This window comes from Macrobrachium rosenbergii, chromosome 18, assembly GCF_040412425.1.
Source record: "Macrobrachium rosenbergii isolate ZJJX-2024 chromosome 18, ASM4041242v1, whole genome shotgun sequence".
NCBI lineage: Eukaryota > Metazoa > Arthropoda > Malacostraca > Decapoda > Palaemonidae > Macrobrachium > Macrobrachium rosenbergii.
This window is the reverse complement of record NC_089758.1, coordinates 24,716,734-24,737,728: the sequence shown is the minus strand read 5'-3', so window position 1 is coordinate 24,737,728 and position 20,995 is coordinate 24,716,734. Positions and strand designations below refer to the sequence as shown.

Genomic DNA, 20,995 nt, shown 5'->3' with positions numbered 1-20,995 from the left:
TATATATATATATATATATATATATATATATATATATATATATATATATATATATAAATAGTCCATGCTTGTATAAGTGACATAAATTCTCAGTGACTGAAGTACTGAACGTCAATTATGTTAATGCTGTAACAAGTTTTACTCTTTAAAGAAATCTAATTATTCGGTAACCCTTACAAAGTTACAAATTATATCGCGTATGTTAGTGTGATCTCTCCATTTCTCTAAATACTCAGCACACAATGAAATCCATTAATGACTGTTCGAGCTATATGACTGATAAGGTCTACCTCATATGCATTAACTGGAAACTGTACATTGTGAATGTTTGGGAGTAAAAATTATCATAATTCCTCATCCATTATATTCCTGAAATACTGACTTTATGTGTGACAAGGTCACTGAGTGTATAATAATTGGCCTTGCAATGTTCCTAATCTTGAGTTTGATAAAGACAAAAAAAAAACTATAATTTGATTGTTTTAAATCCTTCATTTTCACGACTTATGTATACATACATACATACATACATACATACATACATACACACACACACACATATATATATATATATATATATATATATATATATATATATATATATGCGTGTGTACATGGGGACACGCATGCATATATGGTAATGAATGGACAAATATAAAGCCAATCTTTAATATATGTCTTTTAAGCTCTTTGCCAATGAATAAGAGTGGGTAAAATACATACATTTAAAGAATAGAACACAACTGGAAAACATAATAACAATATTAAAAAAAACAGAAGGAGCGTTAGGCCTAAAACAAAAGTAGAGCACAGATAAACAGGAAGGGCCGATACAAAGGCAATAACCTGGTCCCTCTCCTCTGCGTCATAGATAGCGAAGTCCTTGGTAATCTCTACTATCAGCTTCGTATATCAACTTTATCTAAAGATCTGCGGAAAGGAAGATAGCTGTAGCGTCACCTACATTCTACACTCAGGACTAATGTTGTGCTTTCATAGCTAATATGAACAAAATAATCTGTGTGTTGTTTACTCTGCACATTCTTCTTGCAGGTAAGTGAAGGATTGATTATGATATCCTCCCTTCTTCATTTGTGTTCCTTGGCTGAACTAGGAATAGCTGACTTTTAAGATTTACTATTACCTATTTTACTACCTCGAACAGCAAGATGTCTTGTTGATGGCGTTTTGTGGCGCTGCATAAAAGAGGTGAAACGTGGTTTTTTTTATTTTTTATACAAACAAATGAAATATTTGAAAGCATAAATAGTGCATAGTGCAAGGAGAGCAACTAATAAAGAAATATTTGAAAACATGCCTAGTGCAATATTGGAGGTAAGGAGGCTAACGGGCTTACATCAAACTAGCTTTATACGGAAGGGCATTAGTTCAGTCATTTATTCGTGTATTTAATGATTACCAGGCACGTCATGCCAGGGTTGCTTTCAATCAAGCCAGCCTTGTGATGGCATAGGCTCTTGCTCCTAGAGCACCCCTAATGTTTGGAGTGATGTTCAAGTACGGTTTTGGTACTAGGCCTAGTAACGCAATTCTTGCACACTAAGCCACACCGAATATCCAGGTTATATGTACAAAGTTTGTAACACCATTCAAAATTCGCCATAACTCATAAAAAACCACAATCATTCAAATGCCCATAAAAAATGATGAAATAAATCCAACAAAATACGTCACTTACGGTCTCAGTGTTCGAGGATAATTATTTTCCTGCTTGATAACAATCACATAAGAAGCCTGTACACCAATCTTTGCCAGGAGTGCACTTAAGACCTGTCCAAAATATTAATAGTGAATTATGGGATGACACCTACCCACTTAAACTGAAATGGGAATCGTAAAGTAGAAAAGTGCGTTCTTACACCCCTACAAGAAGCAGGTAGGTCTAGGGACAAAAGACTGGCTGGTTTACTTTAGCAATGGTTCATAAAGTAACTTCATGGACTCCGTAGTTTTGGTAGACGCTTTCATTCTGTTCTGTATTTCTTAAGGTTAGCATAGCCTATGCCCCACTGTTAGGTCTAACGAAGGAAATCACCCGAATTTCAGCTGCAATTCGCTATATATCTAAAGTATTATTCGGATAATTTTCACGAACTCAGTTGGCTCGGCACTTATCTCTGCTTCTTAGGGTGGCATATGTAACCTGTGGCATAACTTCCTTAATGACCTAAATCTTAAATATTCCTCAGGCGGAACTGAAAATCACGTCGAGATATCCAGAGTGCGTCTAACGAAGTACACGAGAGAACGCCCATCGCTAAACCTTGGAGATGAAGATCTTTCCTACACCCTCGAGTGTATGTACACAGCACCTCGTAAGAGCATTACTAAAATAGTATGGACTCTGGAAGGCTACGATCATGATGTTTACACCTGGGATGCAACAAGTAACACGGTGACTGGTATGTAATTATTCGAACGTCATTCCTAGGCCTATTCACTGGCTGAGTTGGGGCCATAGGCCTAAACCTAAAGATCGTAAACAATCGCCAGGTTAAGTTATAAATTAAATCTTAAACGTTCAAAATATTGATCCTCTTATAGCAATCATTCAATTATTATTGTTTCCTAAAGAAGAATTCATATTCAGATTTCTGTTGGTTATCAGACAAAAGAGTGAATGTATTGCCTTTTAAGCACACAGCAGTTGCTGCAAAAAGCAACATGTATTCCGTACTTTATAAAGTAATAATGTCCTAGTCTTTCTGCCTCCCTGACAATCTGCCAAGATTGTCAGGGAACAATTACAAACCTGAATTATACCCGTTGCTACTAAAGAGTGAACTGATTTTCTTTTTACCAAACAACAAAAAACACACCTAAACAAATATGGATTCCGTCTATTCATCCATCTCTCGTTTTATTTCCAGTTGACGAGCCTCTCTTGGGACACGTGGAAACAGACACAGACGACTACCGAATCGGGCCCAATATTCATTTCAAAACTCCCAGCAGTCAAATGAGGGGGATATACACGTGCGTCATCTTCCACAAAGTAGTGGAACAAACGGTCAATCCGGTCGTTTATGAGTTCGACCTCAAAATGTATTGTAAGTTATTTTTCCTTTGTTTACATTACAGTATATAATTATATATATATATATATATATATATATATATATATATATATATATATATATATATATATATATATACTTGTCCTGGGATCAAGAATGCCATACCGATTTTGGCATAACCTGGTTAAATCTCTCCGTTCTATGGAGGCCATCGTACTGTTTACTTTGCCTACTACCTATTCCCTCATGTACATATATTAACGAAATGTTATTTGCAAACGTGAAATATATAAACAAAGATGTTGGTTGTGCACTTTGAAACTTGACAAGTGCTAAAATGCAAAACACTAGTACTACTAGTATAAAGGAAGATGCAGAACTTACCTCTCTCATGCTACAGGTTAATCTCCCTTTGTCTTCCCCTTCAGGATTTTATATGTAACTGTATTCTACCTTCCTGTTTTTATAGTGAACTAATCTGTGCGTCATCACCAAATGTGTTTCAAGTGCAGTTATTTTTTTCTATTCACATGAAGACTAGGAATGACGATCTTTCCTGCACTGATATGCTTCTCCAAGTTGGTTTTGTAGCAGATGAAAGTGACAATCAGCTTTGCACCCCCAGGCAGAGTTCATTTTCATGCATGATTCTCTGAACTCTGAAGGAAATTTGCAATATCTGTAAGCTTTGTCACTGCGACAGCCTCATAGGCCTAATCAACAGCCAGTGATAGCACGAAACGCCGTGCACAGCCTCACAGAAACACACTTCCGAACGACTGAACTTTAGAAGCTACACTGACTGGTTTGGTCACGGTACATGACATTGCTATGACAGTTTGGAAAAACTGTGACGTCACTACTTGCGCGCGCATGATATTTACCGTGAGAGAACTGCCTGTTACTATTACTCAGGCGCTTCATGATAAACATATATTTATTTATTTATTATACCTGTGTTGAGACTGTATGTTTGATACATATTTTATGTTTGATACAGATGCTCTGGACATGTGGATATAAAGTTTACCCAAATGTGTTTTAATGGTAAAATATCAACTAAGTAAATATTTATGGTATTAACTAAAGAATTCCTGCATGCTCTCTCTCTCTCTCTCTCTCTCTCTCTCTCTCTCTCTCTCTCTCTCTCTCTCTCTCACACGTACACATACACACATACATGTGAATATATATATATATATATATATATATATATATATGTGTGTGTGTGTGTGTGTGTGTGTGTGTGTGTGTGTGTGTGTGTGCGTGTGTGTGAGTGAGTGAGTGAGTAGTTACCACTATAAGTGAGAAGTTAGATGAACCCCTTATACTTTAAACTTTCAAAGGACCAACCCTTTATAAACCTACGCATCTCTGCAGCTTCTCGCTACCATCACCAACTAGACAATACTTGTAAAAGGGGTTACTAATCGTTTTTCAAGTTCATGGGGAGATTTTCGAAATGTGACAAAAACGGCTTTAAAATATTGATATTTTCATAGTATTTGTGAATAGTGTCCGTTGTCCTTTCATACATAACTAATCTCACAATTTGAAAGTGTAATGTAAAAGGTGTTCCATCTGAAGGCTGTTAGGCCTATGAAATTTGTAAGATTTTTTTTTTTACCTGAATAGCTTGTAGATAAGCGCAGCAAAGATTGACTAGCTGGTATTGTTGTAACAAGAAACAGCAATAAATCTGTCAGCTAAAAATGTGGATTACAGTTAGCATCTGCAAATTACGAAATAGATAGATATCCACTGTCTTACTTTTTTCAATCCTACAAATATGGAATACAGAATAAATTAATATCCTCTGCCATAATATTACAAGAAATAATGACAAATCAGCCAGTTAGCATCCGTAAGTTACAGAATGGATAAATATCCACTGTCTTTCTTTTTTCAATCCTACAAATGTAGATTACAGAGTAAATTAATATCCTCTATCTTACAGTTACAAAAATAATTACAAATGAGCCACTTAGCCTCTGCAGATTACAAAATGGATAGATATCGAGTCTTAATTTTTTAACTCTTAAATTCTCGTCCTAATCTCCACTTCCGGTCCTTCTTAGACTTCGACAACACCCCCTACGAGATGTCAGCATCCTTGGAAGGATGCGACGTCCTGTGGTCCTACTCCAGCAACTTCCTTTACCCGAAACCCAACGTCAAATGTGGATTCTGGGACAAGGACGTAGGCCGATCCCTGAGCACAGTCGGAGCGGGGTTGATGTTCAGACAGAGTCCTACGGGAATCTGGCAAGTCCTCATGGAACAGACGAGAGTCAAGGTATGATTTTCGATGTTTGACTGAAATCCCATTTTTCAGCCTCATTTGGTTTTAGAATATTGAAAAGCTACGATTTAAACAATCGTACCTCTCTTTCTGGTTCACTCTTTGAGAAAAACTCGGTGGTGTAGTTGCTGACACTGTGAGCTTTGTTGGGAGCGTGTTTGAATTATTAGCATGGTATTACTTTAAATTATATTCGAAGGCATTATATATATATATATATATATATATATATATATATATATATATATAATGCCTTCGAATATATATATATATATATATATATATATATATATATATATATATATATATATATATATATATAAAATGCCTTCGAAAATACGTATATGTGTGACTGTGTGTGTGGGTGGGTGTGGGTGTTTGTGCGTGAGCGTACTTTGAATAATTTTTCACTAATATATTTTTCCTTGCGAGCGGGCGGTTTCAGGAAAAAAAAATCCAAAGCTTCACTGCCATTATTATACTGCATTCCTCTAATTTATGAAATAATGTTTAGACTTTTAATAATAGATAAAGAAAATGACCGGAGAATCGGTCATGAGTCTATATAAGAAAAGCAAATGAAACTTGTCCACAATTACATTTATTTTTAACATAGCAACCGAGCGAAACTGACAAAAGAGATTAATTCTTGAGCATTCCGGATGGAAGCATCAGATCCTATGACAATCCCTAGACTCACATGACGACGTTCAATCGTATAATTATATTCTCAGATGAGATTTGATTATCTTTAACCAAAGATTCTTTCAGATTAGGGACATCCCACGGGGCTCTCTGTTCTACTGCAATGTGGATCTACCAATAGCCAACTTCACCTACCACCTGGTGCTTCAGAGAAATCAAGACACGGAAGATGTTTATCAGGAAAGTAGGTTAAAGAGCTGTTTCAGTGCGCATGCGTTTCGTTCCCTTTCTTCTCTTCATTTTGCCAAATTGTATAACATTCAAAATGTGTGATCACTGGCCATTTTTCTTTACACATTAAATAATCTATTCAGTTTCCTTTGCAAAAAATACTTGGTAGCAGTTATCACCCCGTAGAGGGGGGGTAGCGCCGTCAGCACCTCATGCGGTGCGCTGTAGCCATTACTTAAGGTTCTTTGCAGCCCCCATTGGCCCCAAGCTGCAACCCCTTTCATTCCTTTTGCTGTGCCTCCGTTCGTATTCTCTTTCTTCCATCTTACTTTCCTCAACCCTCTCTAACAATTGTTTCATAGTGCAGCTGCTGCGAGGTTTTCCTCCTGTCACACCTTTCAAACCTCTCTGCTCTCGATTTTCCTTTCAGCACTGAATGACCTCATAGGTCCCAGCGCTTGGTCTTTGACTAAAATTCTGTATTCCATTCCGCTGGATCCTTTATGCACGATAAACGGGATAACTGCAATCACACTGAGGACGGTTATCCGGCGATCTTTAAAGGTGTCTTACTTGCATTTGGAATAGTACCAGAACTCTGCAAGAAATTCAAGAACAATGTTGATAAATAACTACAAGCAAAAACATTTGTAATAACTTTTCTAGTAAGGGAGTAAAATATTGTCTTAACTGCAACGGGAATTGATGGCGTTCTGACCATACCAAGATTATTCAACAGCTCAAATTCTGATCCGCAGCAATAATTTGTTAAGCAATTGGCACTAGTTAGTTAGTTGTAGACTGTCCAATGTTATCAACATCAATGTAAGCTTGTTAACTGTGGCTAAAATTATCTTTACCTGCAGTGCGTGCCTGTCACAATATACCGTGAAGTGTATGTAGTCTTGATGAATCTAAAACCACACTTTTATCATTAGTTGTATACTATCAGGCATAAAGGTAAATGATATACATATATGTGTGTGTGTGTGCGTGAGTGTGTGTGTGTGTGTATAAAGAATCTCTATATCATTGTATTCTCTTGGGAATCAATATAAAATTATCATCCTATCACACAGCCTTCGCGATTTTCAAAACTCGAGGTACCTTTAAGAATGAATACTTATCGGCCACTGTTTACTGACATTAGTCTACGTTAATATCTTCATTTTCGGTTATAGAAACTAGTAAGGGGTTACATACTGACAGTCTAAAAGCTTGGTCACATTCATATTTTAATGATGTATTTTGATAATTTACTTACATTTTTGTCTATTTATTTATTAATTTGCTAATTTATTTTTTCTTATTTAATAAGTGATATTTTCTTTCTATATTTCCAGTTACCTTCTGTTAATTCTTTCTAATGAACACCATATTCTTTGGAAGCTTGAATTTCAAGTCAATGGCCCCTGCGGTGGGCTTGTTCCATATGAATAGGGTTCATCTTCTGAATAATAATAATAATAATAATAATAATAATAATAATAATAATAATAATAATAATAATAATAATAATAATAATTTAATAAGAACCTAATATTCCAGTTAACAGGAAGGGATGCCCCGTCATCGAGCACGAGAGCCCCTACCTAAAGAAGCGAATTCAGAACTGCAAGATGAACTGTCGAGACGAATGCAGCCAGAAGATCTCAAGGTATCCAGTTGTAACTCAGGTTGGTTTCAGTGTCTTTGCTTCTTTGATCTAGAACAGTGGTTCTCAACCAGGGGTGAATTTCAGAGTTGGGTTGGTGTTGTGGGGGGGGGAGATTGTGGCCACAGATTGCCAGACTCAAACTGGCTCTAGGACCACGCAAAACGCAGTGTGCATCGATCCCCGCTACTGAGAGGTCACGCTGGGTTTTCTCTCCGCTAGCTTGTGAGTTTGTGGTAGTGTTTTGTTGCATATTATTTGGAATGCACCTCTTGAGGCAGACACTTTTGGAAAGGGGGCGGAGGGAATGACATTCTGACACATGGTGAAGGGGTGCATGGGCCAAAATAGGTTGAGAATCGCTGATCTAGAAATTATTTGGTTTTCAGGTTCACGAATTAGAAAACTTCAGTAGAATTCAGTCAAGGGTCGGGGTAGCTCAGCTGGTTTCTCGCTTGCCTCACAGCTGGTAGTACTGAGTTCAATCCCATCTTACGGCACGATTAGATGCCACTGGGAATAAGACCTTGCTGTCCCTGTGAGCTAAGGAAGGGGAATTTTGGGGATCCCATAAGTTTACAAAGTTCCCAGAATCAATTACGGGAATATAAAGACTTTCAGCACGATACTTATTCACCCTTACACGGTAATAAACAAATTTTTCATAATCAGTTAACATTTATACTGTCATAGTGGATTTCTTTAGAAGCCTGAATTTCAAGTCAATGGCCCCTGTGGCTTTGTTCCTTATGAATAGGGTTCATCCTCTGAATAATAATAATAATAATAATATAAGCGAAGTGTGTACGATTTCAGCGTCAATAAACTAATAATTCGAAAAAGTGATACTTGGCAACCGTTTCCTTCACTGCATAGAATGTCTCATCCTGTTTCCTATATGACTGCTCTGCCTGCAAGTTCTGCTGTGCTGAGAATCATTACACCTAAGGTATACCTCTTTCTATTTTGCCCGTTCTGTTTCTGTTTAGTGGAAAACCATTGCGTGTGGCAGTGCTCTCTATTACCAGTACTCTCTGTTAGTTTAAAAACTGCGACCCCGACTGGGGATTAATCTGATAAGAAACACTCTTTACTTGGTTCCCCTCTCTACTCTCCTCTTCTTCTTTTTTCCCAGTTCTGGTGCAGTGACAGCACTGTGTATTCGTTGTCTGTTTCTCATTTTCCCACTAAAAACGGCGACCCCGACTGGGGATTAATTTGAGAAGAAGAAAATGGGAACCACCCCTTTCTACTCTCGTCTTCTTCTTCTTCTTCTTTTTCCAGTTCTGGTGCAGTGAGAACCATTACGCCTACTGGGAGAAGAACCGGAGCTCTTCCAAAGACTGGCACTTTGAACCCACCTGTGAACCTCCGGAACACGTCTGGCACTCTGACAGATTCAGCGCCCTAACACTAGAGGACATGCCTCTCTGTCGTAAGTAGTCCGAGTAACTCAGAATATTAACTTCTTTATTCATTAATTTATTAATTAATTAATTTATTTATTTGTTTATTTATCTATTCACTTCTTTATTTATTTACTTATTTATTTATCTACTTATTTCTTAATCCACTTATCTGTTAATTTATTTATTTATTTATCTGTTTATTTATTTGTTTATTTATTTATTTATATATTCACTTATTTGTTTATTTATTTATCTATCTATCTATCTATCTATCTATCTATCTATCTATCTATCTATCTATCTATCTATCTATCTATCTATCTATCTATCTATCTATCTATTTATTTATTAATTTATATATCTATTCACTTATTTATTTATTTATTTACCTATCTATTTACTTATTTATTTATTAATATATTTATTTGTTTATCTATCTATTTATTTATTTATCTATTCACCTATTTATTTATTTATCTATATATCTACCTATCTAGCTATTTATTTATTTATTTATTTATTTATTTATTTATTTATCTATTTATCTATTTATTTGTTTAAATGTCAATGCTGGTAATTTACTTTTAATTGGACAAAGGTTTAATTAAGAAAGACTTGTGTTGTTGACATGAAATCTGAATTGATAATATATAAGTGAATATTTCATTTCCAGTCAATGAAGCTAAAAAAAAAAAGTTATGCTGAAATTTATCAATCCTTTTCAAATTGTCAGACGCACAAAAACTGCTGTCCCTTTGTGCAAAACAGCAATCATATTCAAAAGACTTTTCATCTCATTATTCCGTTATCTGTTTGTTCAGTCAGTAAGATGCATTTGCTATAGCCTTTTTAAATTCTGTAGTGTTCATTTGTAACGGTTTTTTGCTCGCTTGAGAGAGGAAGAAACTCACACGCACGCACACACACACACACACATGCACACGCAAACCGATCAAAACCAGCTCGAATGACAGATTATGAAAAACCTCACACTTTCTCCACTAAAACTAAGATATGTTCCTTTGTGTTCCTTGGTGACAGTTATGTCTTGCTTAAGAGAGAAAGAAACACGCACACACACATACACAAACATAATAAAGAACAGCATGACTGACAGATTAGAGAGAAACAAACAAACAAACACACACACACACAAGCAAACAAAAACAGCGTGAACGACAGATTATGGGAAAAAAATATCTTACATTTCCTCCACTCAAATAAAGATATGTAATAAAGGTAATTATGTTCACCATCTTGAATAGCAATTACCATCAACGTCTTTTTACTTTTTTTTTCAGTGAACAGTGGCCCTGCAATATTCTGCAGCAGTTACGTGATGACGCTTCTCGTCTCAACGTATCTCGTCCTGATTGCAATCACCTTCTGAAGACAGAATTCGTCGTTTCCTCTAAGGCGGTAATATTTAAAAATGACCACCTCTTTCCCTAACCCATGCTGTTTATTCGTTCATACTGTCAGTATTATACTGGTAAAAAATATTAGTGTTAACAGCAATCGTTAACCCATACTGTTTATTTAGTAATACTATCAATATTATACTAGTAAAAAGTATTACTATTAAGAGCAATCGCTAATCCATACTGTTTATTTAGTAATACTATCAATATTATACTAGTAAAAAATATTACTTTTAAGAGCAATCGCTAACCCATACTGTTTATTTGTTAATACTATCAATATTATATTAGTAAAAAATATTACTATTAAGAGCAATCGCTAATCCATACTGTTTATTTGTTAATACTATCAATATTATACTGGTAAAAAATATTACTATTAAGAGCAATCGTTAACCCATACTGTTTATTTGTTAATACTATCAATATTATACTGGTAAAAAATATTACTGTTAGCAGCAATCGCTAACCCATACTGTTTATTTAGTAATACTATCAATATTATACTAGTAAAATATATTACTATTAAGAGCAATCGCTAACCCATACTGTTCATTTGTTAATACTATCAATATTATACTAGTAATATTACTATCATCAGCAACAGTAGGAAACGGAGTAGCAGCTGTAATAACAAATGTTATTGTTCATGTTATTCATGTTATGCGCTCATTCGTGCCGAACAATTCTGAATCCCATCTAACCTAGTCCCCGTAGGGGGGTTAGTGCCGTCAGTGCACCTCATGTGGAGCACTGTAGGCATTATTTGAGGTTTTCCTCTGTTACGCCGCTCAAACCTTTTCCTATCAATTTCCGATTTAGCGCTGAATGACCTCATAGGTCCCAGTGCTTGGCCTTCTGCCAAAATTCTATATTCAATTTAATTTCAACTGACGCAGTTATTGGTATTCTGAGCAAGGAAATGCTAAATCACCATCTTGCAGGCGATTTTTAATTTCTTTATCTGGGGAATCACTATTCGACATTCCATCCATTTTAAAGCTAATTATTATCATTGTAGTTTTCTTGGTATTATTATCATCATTTTCATTCTCCAGTTCTCTACAATTACTTCGGTAAGAGTTTCATGCTGACAAAAGTGTTTCCTTGAAGCTGGAGATTTATTCTCGTTTCACGAATAATCTATAGTCTATGACCAGATATGAAAGAGGTGGAACAAAAAACTAAAGCGGTATACAATGAGTTTATTTTAATAAATACATATATTATATTCATGTATGATTTATGTAAAACCTCGTGTAGGATGTATTGTGAGATTCAAATAGCATGTGTATGTGTGTGTGAGAGAGTCGTATTAATGAAATAAAAAAAATCATCTGTTAAGAAAATGCCCATAATTCTGATCAGTACATACTCATGTATCATTCATGTATATTCAACGAAGGGAATATTACGAAATTTAAGGAGCATTCATGTAAGATCAACAAAATGCCACTTTATAGCTGACACACCAAAAATGGCAACACAAGTCCAGTGTACATGTATTCTAATAATAATAATTGAAAATAATAATTTAAGGTTCCACTTTCTAGTTGACACACCAAAGATGGCAACACATTTCCAGTGGTACGTGTATTATAATAATGATAATTAAAAATAATAATTTAAAATGCCACTTTCTAGTTGACACACCAAAGTTGTCAACACAAGTTCACTGGTATGAATTTTTGGGAGAGTTGTCACAGCCAGATGATGAGTATGATTGATTCTTAGAATGATGAAAAGGATGATAATTCTTGAGTACAGGAGGAGGAAAAAGTGTCACTTTCACTCGTAAGAGATGTTAGCGTGGAAACCATCTCCGTTGTCGTAAAAGTCCACAATCTGCAAAAGAGAAAGAACATTTTAATCGAATGCCCTTAATAAACCTTTGTCAATTCGTTAATTGGGATATAAAATTTAGGCCAAAAGCCAAGCGCTGGGACCTATGAGGTCATTCAGTGCTAAAAGGAAAATTGGCAGTAAGAAGGTTTGAACGGTGTAACAGGAGTAAAACCTCGCAGTTGGACTATGAAACATTTGTTAGAGAGGGTGGAAAGTCAGATGGAAGAAAGAGAATATGAACGGAGGTACAGTAAAAGGAATGAAAGAAGTTGCACCTAGGGGCCGAAGGGACACGGTAAAGAACCTTAAGTAATGCCTACAGTGCACCACATGAGGTGCATTGACGGCGCTACCCCGCTACGGAGGTTAATTCATTGATGTAGTTAATCTTCTGCATAAAATGTAGTAAATGCGTAAGGAAATACGACTCTAAACGAAGATATGCTAAAATGGACGCAATTATTTTTTGATCTATGCTTTTACTGTATTGGTAGCAGTCCACATAATTCTTCCTACCAAATTCTCAACGCATTCATCACCAATCGTACTAACCTGGACACGACCGTCCGGAAGGGTCACCCTGTACTGTCCGCTGGTGGATTTCCCGTCGCTTTTCTCAACGTGAGCGAACATGGCCCCTGAGTCATCGTCATCAACGCCCCACTGGAAGTTGTAGGGCATCCCCATCATCACACCTCCCTGATAAAAACAAAGAACAAAAACTAAGTTTCCTTGAGTTCATCCTTTTCTCAAAAGCTACTTCTCGGAGATGTCTGTTTTTATGATGTTTGTTCTAAATACAATTTAATACTCTTGCAAATACTGAGCTTTGGGGTGATTTCATACTACACATCGGTGAAAATGCATTTTATACAAAATTTAACTTAGATTCTTGCCTTACCTTAGCAATACTGGTTACTAGCGCACTAGCAGCTGGGATTTCTAGAATGTTCTGGTAATCACCTCCAGCAGATATAGCTTTACCCGATTGTACTGGTGCTTCGTATAAGGTTGAAGGAACGGATGGTACAGGGATGATAACAGAAAGAGGTCCTTCTTCCGGAAAGTTGATGGCCTGGAATGGCTTAACTGGCACATTAACCTGGGATGTTGACTGAACAGGGAAAGATCCTTCATCACTGGGTACAACAGCAGGTGACTGAACCACAGACAAGGATGAATCAGCTTGTGCTGGCAGAGCAGCATCAGGAGTCTCATAAAGCCCTGATGGTTCTGCAGGAACACTAGACTCTGAAGACTCAACCTCAATAATTACAGCTGGAGTGTCAGAAGGAGTGCCAAACTGACTGATCGGCCCAGTTTGTTCAGGAAGAACAGCAATTGGTGCCTGGCTAACCTGGAACTCCTCATCTGGCACACCATATAAAGTAGATGGTTCATCTGGAACTGGAACGAGTTCATCCTGAGTCTGGACAATAATATGCTGCTCATCAGAAGCTGGGATACTTTGTTCAGGACTGCTAGGAATATGCGCATGTCCAATGGAAACTGGTGTGTTTCCCACAGAGACTGGCTGCAAAACTGTAGGTTCAACTGGGACTGGAACATCTGCACCTTGAGTCTGGATGAGAATATTCTGATCATCAGGAACAGGAACAGCTTGTTCAGGGGAGCTAGGAACATGCACATGCCCAACGGAAACTGGTGTGTTTCCCACAGAGACTGGCTGCAAAACTGTAGGTTCAGCTGGGACTGGAACATCTGCACCTTGAGTCTGGATGAGAATATTCTGATCATCAGGAACAGGAACAGCTTGTTCAGGGGAGCTAGGAACATGCACATGCCCAACAGAAACTGGTGTGTTTCCCACAGAGACTGGTTGCAAAACTGTAGGTTCAGCTGGGACTGGAACATTTACACCTTGAGTCTGGATGAGAATATTCTGATCATCAGGAACAGGAATAACTTGCTCAGGAGAGCTAGGAATATCCACATGTCCAACAGAAACTGGTGAATTTTCCACAGAGACTGGCTTCAAAACTGTAGGTTCAGCTGGTACTGGAACGTCTACAACTGCAGTAGGAACAGAAGGAGATTGCTGAATAGGTGCTACGCTCTCTTCTGCAGGAGCCTCATATAGTGTAGATGGTACAGCAGGCTCCTGGATTATCTGCACAGAAGAATCTGATCCAGCTGCAGTGGCAGAATCAAGATGAGCTGGTTGGTCACTTGACACTAGAATGTTTCCTTGAGAAGTGTGAGTCAAACCAGGTTGCTGCTGAGCAGTAGAGTCAACTGGAACTGCAGTTACAGTGTCAGCAGGTTGCTGATGTGGAACTGACAGAGTTTCACTAGGAAGCCCTAAACCTACTGAGGGTTCAGCAGGACCAGGAACAAGACCTCCTGGGCTTTGAACTTGAACAATGTCGGTTTCATGAGCTGATACTGGGAGACCAGAACTCTGAACCTGAATTGAAGACTGGGAAGGGAGGTCTTCTGCTGGAGCCTCATACAAAGTAGAAATTTGAGCAGGGACTTGAGGAACGTCAGCAGGGCCTTGAGAAATCTGAGAAATTTCAGCAGGGGCTTGAGGAAGATCAGCAGGAGCTTGAGGTACTTCAGCAGGGACAACGGAAGTCTGAGCAGGAACAGGTAGATCTTCTAAGGGAGCTTCATATAAAGTTGATGGCTGAGATGGGAGGGGCAGTTTGGCTGCGGATACAGCCAACGCCGCCAAAAGAACCTTTCCAATTGCAGTAAGTACCTGCCAATAAAAAAAAAGCAATTTATATCTTCACAAGATAAAATGTGTCATCAAAATATTTTACAAGGATTGTGGTCCTGTACCCAGTGGATGGGTCTAAAAAAATAATTTGTAATATTACTAATAGTAATGATATCAGGCGGTTGGGAATTGAACCGAAAATGGAAAATAAGTTTTGACTACCACGACACAACTGTAAATAGATTATAAAACTGTTTATCGAGTTAAACACGTTTTTATCTGTTCATTCCTTTAAATGTGTTTTACAAATATCGCACAAAAATTCGAAGAAATCATAATAAGTAATATCATAAGGCACCGACACACCCACTTTAGTTTTACATCATAGACATTCATAATTCCTTCATTCAAATCACTCGTAAATATGTTTGAATTCTACAGAATTTCAAAGCAAGTCTGTATTACCCAGCAAAGCCATGATGTTAAATCAATTAAATTAATGCACTTGAAAACAGCTCTAGGGAAACGAATTGATAAATCGCTCTTCATAATATCTAAAGAGAGCAAAGACGCACCTGCATTTTCCTCGAGATCCACTGAAGGTATGACAACAGCAGAGGGACGATCGGGTCCTTATATACACCTCGCAACGGTGACGTCACAAATATCAGTGACGTCATTGTAGTGACGTCAGGGCATTGCGTGTTGCCATGCCTTGACCTTGGAATTGCCCACCATCCGGGCCGCTGGAATCCAGGGGGGATAATCCAGGCTAGCGTTCACCGGATATTTCGGAATCTTATAGTTTATGGCTCTGGAAAAGCTGTTTCTTCATTTCTAAAATGTTTCTTCAATAAATGTTTCATTTTATTGTCGTTATGATGTTGGCTAACTTTTTGGGTAAATCTCTTTTGTAAGGTGATTATAGTCGTTGCTTGTATGATCTCTCTCTCTCTCTCTCTCTCTCTCAGCATAAGAATAGCTTATATCAGGCCAGAATGATGATTGCTCTCATCGCTTGTCTGAGATAGCCCTTCTCTCTCTCTCTCTCTCTCTCTCTCTCTCTCTCTCTCTCTCTCTCTCTCTCTCTCTCTCTCTCTCTCTCTCTCTCAGCATAAATTCGCCAAGGAGAAAACCCTAGAAATGAAAAATAAGTACAAAGTGGATAAAAATAACGAATGAAGCAGAATTACAGATACTCCTAAATAATCACGTAACAAAAAAAACTTAAGCTGCAAACACCGTTATTAAGAAAACCTGATGAACACTTTGACATTACTCTATAATCTTTTCCTTGAAACTTGGAAACTAGTTCACAACGGATCTCGATGAATTAAGGGCTACCCGAACACTCCCAGTCGACATTGAACGCCCTGATTTAAGGGTCTAGAATTAAGCTAGGTTCTCAATAAAATATCCACCCTCAGTAGAGTGGTTGCTACACCCTTGATACATAAATAACGCATCCGGAACCATCAGAAAACAAAATATAAAAATTTTGGGGGTGTGGAATAAAAAAAACATTTCATTAATCATCCATTTTTTCATCAGGAATCAATCTTAAGTTCGTATTTCCATGATAGGAACAGTCAACGATAAAATAATAAAAAAAAAAGAATAATAAAAAATAGGGTGTTATATCTCCATAGGCTCTTAAGCAGAGTGGAAGGACCCATCGGCAAAAAAAATGGAAAAGGAAAAATAATAAAAAATTAAATAATAAAAAAGAATAATAAAAAAAATTGGGGTGTTTTACCTCCATAGGCTCTCAAGCAGAGTGGAAGGACCCATCAGCAAAAAAAAAATGAAAAAGAAAAATAATAAAAATAAAATTATAAAAAAGAAAAAGATAAAAAAGGGGTGTTTTATCTCCAAAGGCTCTTAAGCGGAGCAGAAGGAACCATCAGCGAAAAAAATAATAGAAGAAGAAAAATAATAAAAAGAAAAAGAAAAAAAATGGGGTGTTTTATCTCCATAGGCTCTCAAGCAGCGTAGAAGAAGGAACCGTCAGCTCAAAAAATAATAAAAAAGTAAAATGATAAAAAAAGAAAAGCAATAAAAAAAAAGTTCGGCGCATTTTCGTGTATTTTCGCCATGACATAAGAAACCCAGAACGGATGATGATGATGACGGGTTTGTTATTCCGGAGTTATTCTGCGCCTTAAGTCGATGTGAAGTCCCGTGATGTGAAGATGAGCGGTTGCATCTCTGCCAGATAACCTGAAATTCGGGGATGAGAGGGAAGACAGAGATTATGTCCATGTAGAGTCAAGGTCGATGGTATTTTAACATAATAAATGTGGTGTCATATGAGCACGTGTTCAAATGAACACATTTTCGGGCTGTCACAAAACTCCTTTTGCAGTAGTCATTTAAGTATATTTTCAGGCAGCGTTAGGGTAAAACATGTCGTAAACATGTCGGCAACTTATAGTGCACACATCGCAAACAAGTTGAATACAAGTCGATGACTTATCGGTATTCCTAACCCACATGTTCAAATGAACATTTGAACATTATCGGGCAGTGCCACTAAAGTACTTTTCCAGCGGTCATTTAAGTATATTTTCAGGCAGCGTTAGGTAAAACACTTCGTAAACATGTCGGCAACTTATCGTGCACACATCACAAACAAGTTGAATACAAGTTGATGACTTATTGGTATTCCCAACCAGTGCTACGAACGATTATCCAGCAGTTGACAACATTCGTTCTCCACTTGCGGTCATCGACTTGTTATCAGCCCGTTTGTGATATGTTTGTGATAAGTTTACGACATGTGTTTATAGCATGTTTTACTGTAATGTGAACACACCCTTATGCAGCCATGCTTTCAGGCAATGTCAAATGAGCAATTGTCAGGATAGTGTTTTTCCAGGCAGTCTCACAAGCACATGTGCAGAGCAGTCATAAAAATATGTCAAGAGGCAGCATACAGATAGGAAACTTTATCCCATACATATCACAAACAGGTTGAAAACAAGTCAGTGGTCGCAACTGAAGAACGAATCTTTTGGGAAATGATAGGTAATACTATGAAGCTCTGGTTAGAGCTACCAGTATGTCGTTGACTTTTATCCAACTGGTGCGATGTGTGTGAGATAAGTTGCCGACATGTTTATGACATGTTTTACTGCTGTGTGAAGGCACCTTTAGGCAGCCACGGTTTCAGGCAGTGTCACACGAGCCTTTTTTCAGACGGTACCACATGAGCTTGTTTTCAGAGATCCCGCAAGCAGAGTACTTCTAATTTTCTGTAAAAGGAAACATTAAGTTGGCTTTCTCTGTCCATCCACACTTTTTCTGCCGCACTTTTTATGGCCACTTTCAGATCTTAAAAACTACTGAGACTAGAGGGCTGTAAATTGGTATGTTGCTCATTCACCCTCCAATCATCAGACATACCAAATTGCAGCCCTCTAGCCTCAATAGTTTTTATTTTATTTAAGGTTAAAATTAGCCATGATCGTGCGTCTGGCAACGCTATTGGACAGGCCACCACCGGGCCGTGGCTGAAAGTTTCATGGACAGCGGCTCATGCAACATTACAAACTGTACAGAAAACTCGGTTGCGTCGAAGAAACTTCGGTGCATTTGTTACTTGTTTTTATATAGCAGAGCAGTACCACAGACACTCATCTCTTGAAGGCAACGTCACACAAGAGTAAAATTGTCATACTTCAGTTTTGCCACCAGCCTTGACGATTTGGTGCAAGCTTTTCGAAGAAAATGCTGAAAGATGCCGGAAAACGTTTGTTCGTGCAAAAAAAAAAAAAAAAAAATTTGTGCAAAAACAAACAGCAAAATTTTTTCTTGGGAATGTCGAAAGTGCACAGCAAAAAAAAAAAAAAAAATCTAGGCATTTAAGGAAACATAAATGAAGTTAAATGCTTAATATGTTTCAAGCCATGAAAAGTAAAGTAGGGTTTACGTGTTGTTGAAGGTTGAATGATATAATTAAAAGCAAAACGTGAGTTTAATCATGAAAGGCTATGTTTCAAGCCATGAAAAGTAAAGTAGGGTTTACGTGTTGTTGAAGGTTGAATGATATAATTAAAAGCAAAACGTGAGTTTAATCATGACAGACTCGTAATATAAACGTCAGCTACAATTTATTCTCGTAATGGAAAGTGTAATCACGCTTAAATTCCATTTGAAGATAAATTTCCTTCCATGCAAAAACAATAAAAAACAAAATAACGCTTAAATTCTATTTGAAGACAAATTTCTTTACATCGCCAAAACAATAAAAAACGAAATAACCCTTAAATTCCATTTGAAGACAAATTTCCTTACATCGCAAAAAATAATAAAAAAAACAAAAGAGTGTTGCCATGGCAATAAAAAACAGCCATTTACAAGAAATTCGCGGAACTTCAACGCTGAAATCTGCATTAAGTAATGATCAGGGTAAGACTGAAACGACGAAGAGGAATATTCCGAAAACCCGAAATTATTCCATCGTGAGTCAGCAGCCCATTTCTTCACGAGAATAAATAAAAAAAGAAAAATAGTTAGACAAGAAAAGATAACAGGAGTACCACTTTTTACCCATCTCTATTTCCGTTTGGAACTGTCACGTGTGGCCCGGGTAACATTCCCGTATGGTGAAACAAGAATGGACAACAAGAAGACGATGGTGTAATAACTGCTGAAGAAAAAATTAGGGTGTAAAAGTGTTAATGATAATTTGAGAGAGAGAGAGAGAGAGAGAGAGAGAGAGAGAGAGAGAGAGAGAGAGAGAGAGAGAGAGAGTTAGCAACTTCATCTTATACACTTGGACATAAACGGGAATTATGTAAAGAATAGATAAACATAAAGACGGACATATACAAAAACATAATATTCCATCATCTACTATATAGCTGAGAGAGAGAGAGAGAGAGAGAGAGAGAGAGAGAGAGAGCAACTCCATCTTAAACACATGGTCGTAGCGGCAATTATGTGAAGAATAGATAAGCAGAAAGACGGAAAAATAGAAAAACAAAATATTCCATCTTTACATAGTTGAGAGAGAGAGAGAGAGAGAGAGAGAGAGAGAGAGAGAGAGAGAGAGAGAGAGAGAGAGAGAGGGCGGCAGGCGGTTAGAGTAGGCGGTTGAGTGTTGCAGAGAGGGTGTGTTGTGGGATTGAGAGACAGAGGGACAAGGGGAGAGAGAGAGAGAGAGAGAGAGAGAGAGAGAGAGAGAGAGAGAGAGAGAGAGAGAGAGCAAAAAAAAAAATCTTCCGTTCTCATACTTGAGTGAAGGAAATGGGGCGAAAACTAACGTGCAATATAATTGTCCAGCGTGGTCTCTCGGGTCCAATTTCGGAGTGCCCCGGGGCCGTTCTTGACCTTGCTGGGGAAGGAGCGACAGGTGAATCACCAGCAGATGATACAAAGGGGAACACGTAGGTATGGACATGCACTTGTGTGTGTGTGTTTGTATATATATCTATATATATATATACATATGTATGTATATATGTATATATATATATATATATATATATATATATATATATATATATATTTTTATATGTATATATACATGTATATATACAAATTTATATATATATATTATATAAGTATATATATATATATATTTATATATACATACATATACTGTATATATATACATATACATATATATATATATATATATATATATATATATATATATATATATATATATATATAGAGAGAGAGAGAGAGAGAGAGAGAGAGAGAGAGAGAAAGAGAGAGAGAGAGAGGGAGAGAGAGAGAAAGACAGACAGACAGACAG

At 37.2% G+C, this 20,995-nt stretch overlaps 2 protein-coding genes across 3 annotated transcripts; one reads left to right on the top strand and one right to left on the bottom strand.

Annotated features, from left to right (window-relative positions):
* Positions 1-898: 898 nt before the first annotated feature.
* LOC136848212 (uncharacterized) lies at positions 899-11,931 on the top strand. The gene is made up of 8 exons (XM_067120546.1): positions 899-1,053; positions 2,211-2,423; positions 2,892-3,071; positions 5,117-5,334; positions 6,112-6,229; positions 7,765-7,892; positions 9,155-9,305; positions 10,581-11,931. The coding sequence occupies exons 1-8, from the start codon at positions 1,005-1,007 to the stop codon at positions 10,667-10,669; spliced, it is 1,146 nt and encodes a 381-aa protein (XP_066976647.1). The 5' UTR covers positions 899-1,004; the 3' UTR covers positions 10,670-11,931.
* On the bottom strand, positions 11,892-15,940 carry LOC136848211 (fibrous sheath CABYR-binding protein-like). 2 transcript variants are annotated; one of them, XM_067120545.1, is made up of 4 exons: positions 15,807-15,940; positions 13,447-15,270; positions 13,098-13,244; positions 11,892-12,545 (listed from the first exon to the last, which is right to left on the bottom strand). In XM_067120545.1, exons 1-4 carry the CDS (start codon positions 15,909-15,911, stop codon positions 12,489-12,491), a joined length of 2,133 nt encoding a protein of 710 aa, XP_066976646.1. In that variant the 5' UTR covers positions 15,912-15,940; the 3' UTR covers positions 11,892-12,488. The 2 variants fall into 2 exon arrangements, with proteins under 2 accessions (XP_066976646.1, XP_066976644.1); XM_067120543.1 differs by lacking the exon at positions 11,892-12,545 and having other exon boundaries at positions 12,871-13,244.
* Positions 15,941-20,995: the final 5,055 nt, after the last annotated feature.

Excerpts from the sequence above, each read along its gene's own strand:
- LOC136848211 (XM_067120543.1), bottom strand. The coding sequence starts at position 15,911 with ATGACGTCACTGATATTTGTGACGTCACCGTTGCGAGGTGTATATAAG. Across the intron at positions 15,271-15,806 it reads GGATCTCGAGGAAAATGCAG|GTACTTACTGCAATTGGAAA; the intron begins GTGCGTCTTTGC and ends TTTTATTGGCAG. Across the intron at positions 13,245-13,446 it reads TAGTAACCAGTATTGCTAAG|GGAGGTGTGATGATGGGGAT; the intron begins GTAAGGCAAGAA and ends TGTTTTTATCAG.
- LOC136848212 (XM_067120546.1), top strand. The coding sequence starts at position 1,005 with ATGAACAAAATAATCTGTGTGTTGTTTACTCTGCACATTCTTCTTGCA. Across the intron at positions 2,424-2,891 it reads AACAAGTAACACGGTGACTG|TTGACGAGCCTCTCTTGGGA; the intron begins GTATGTAATTAT and ends TTTTATTTCCAG. Across the intron at positions 6,230-7,764 it reads GGAAGATGTTTATCAGGAAA|TTAACAGGAAGGGATGCCCC; the intron begins GTAGGTTAAAGA and ends CTAATATTCCAG.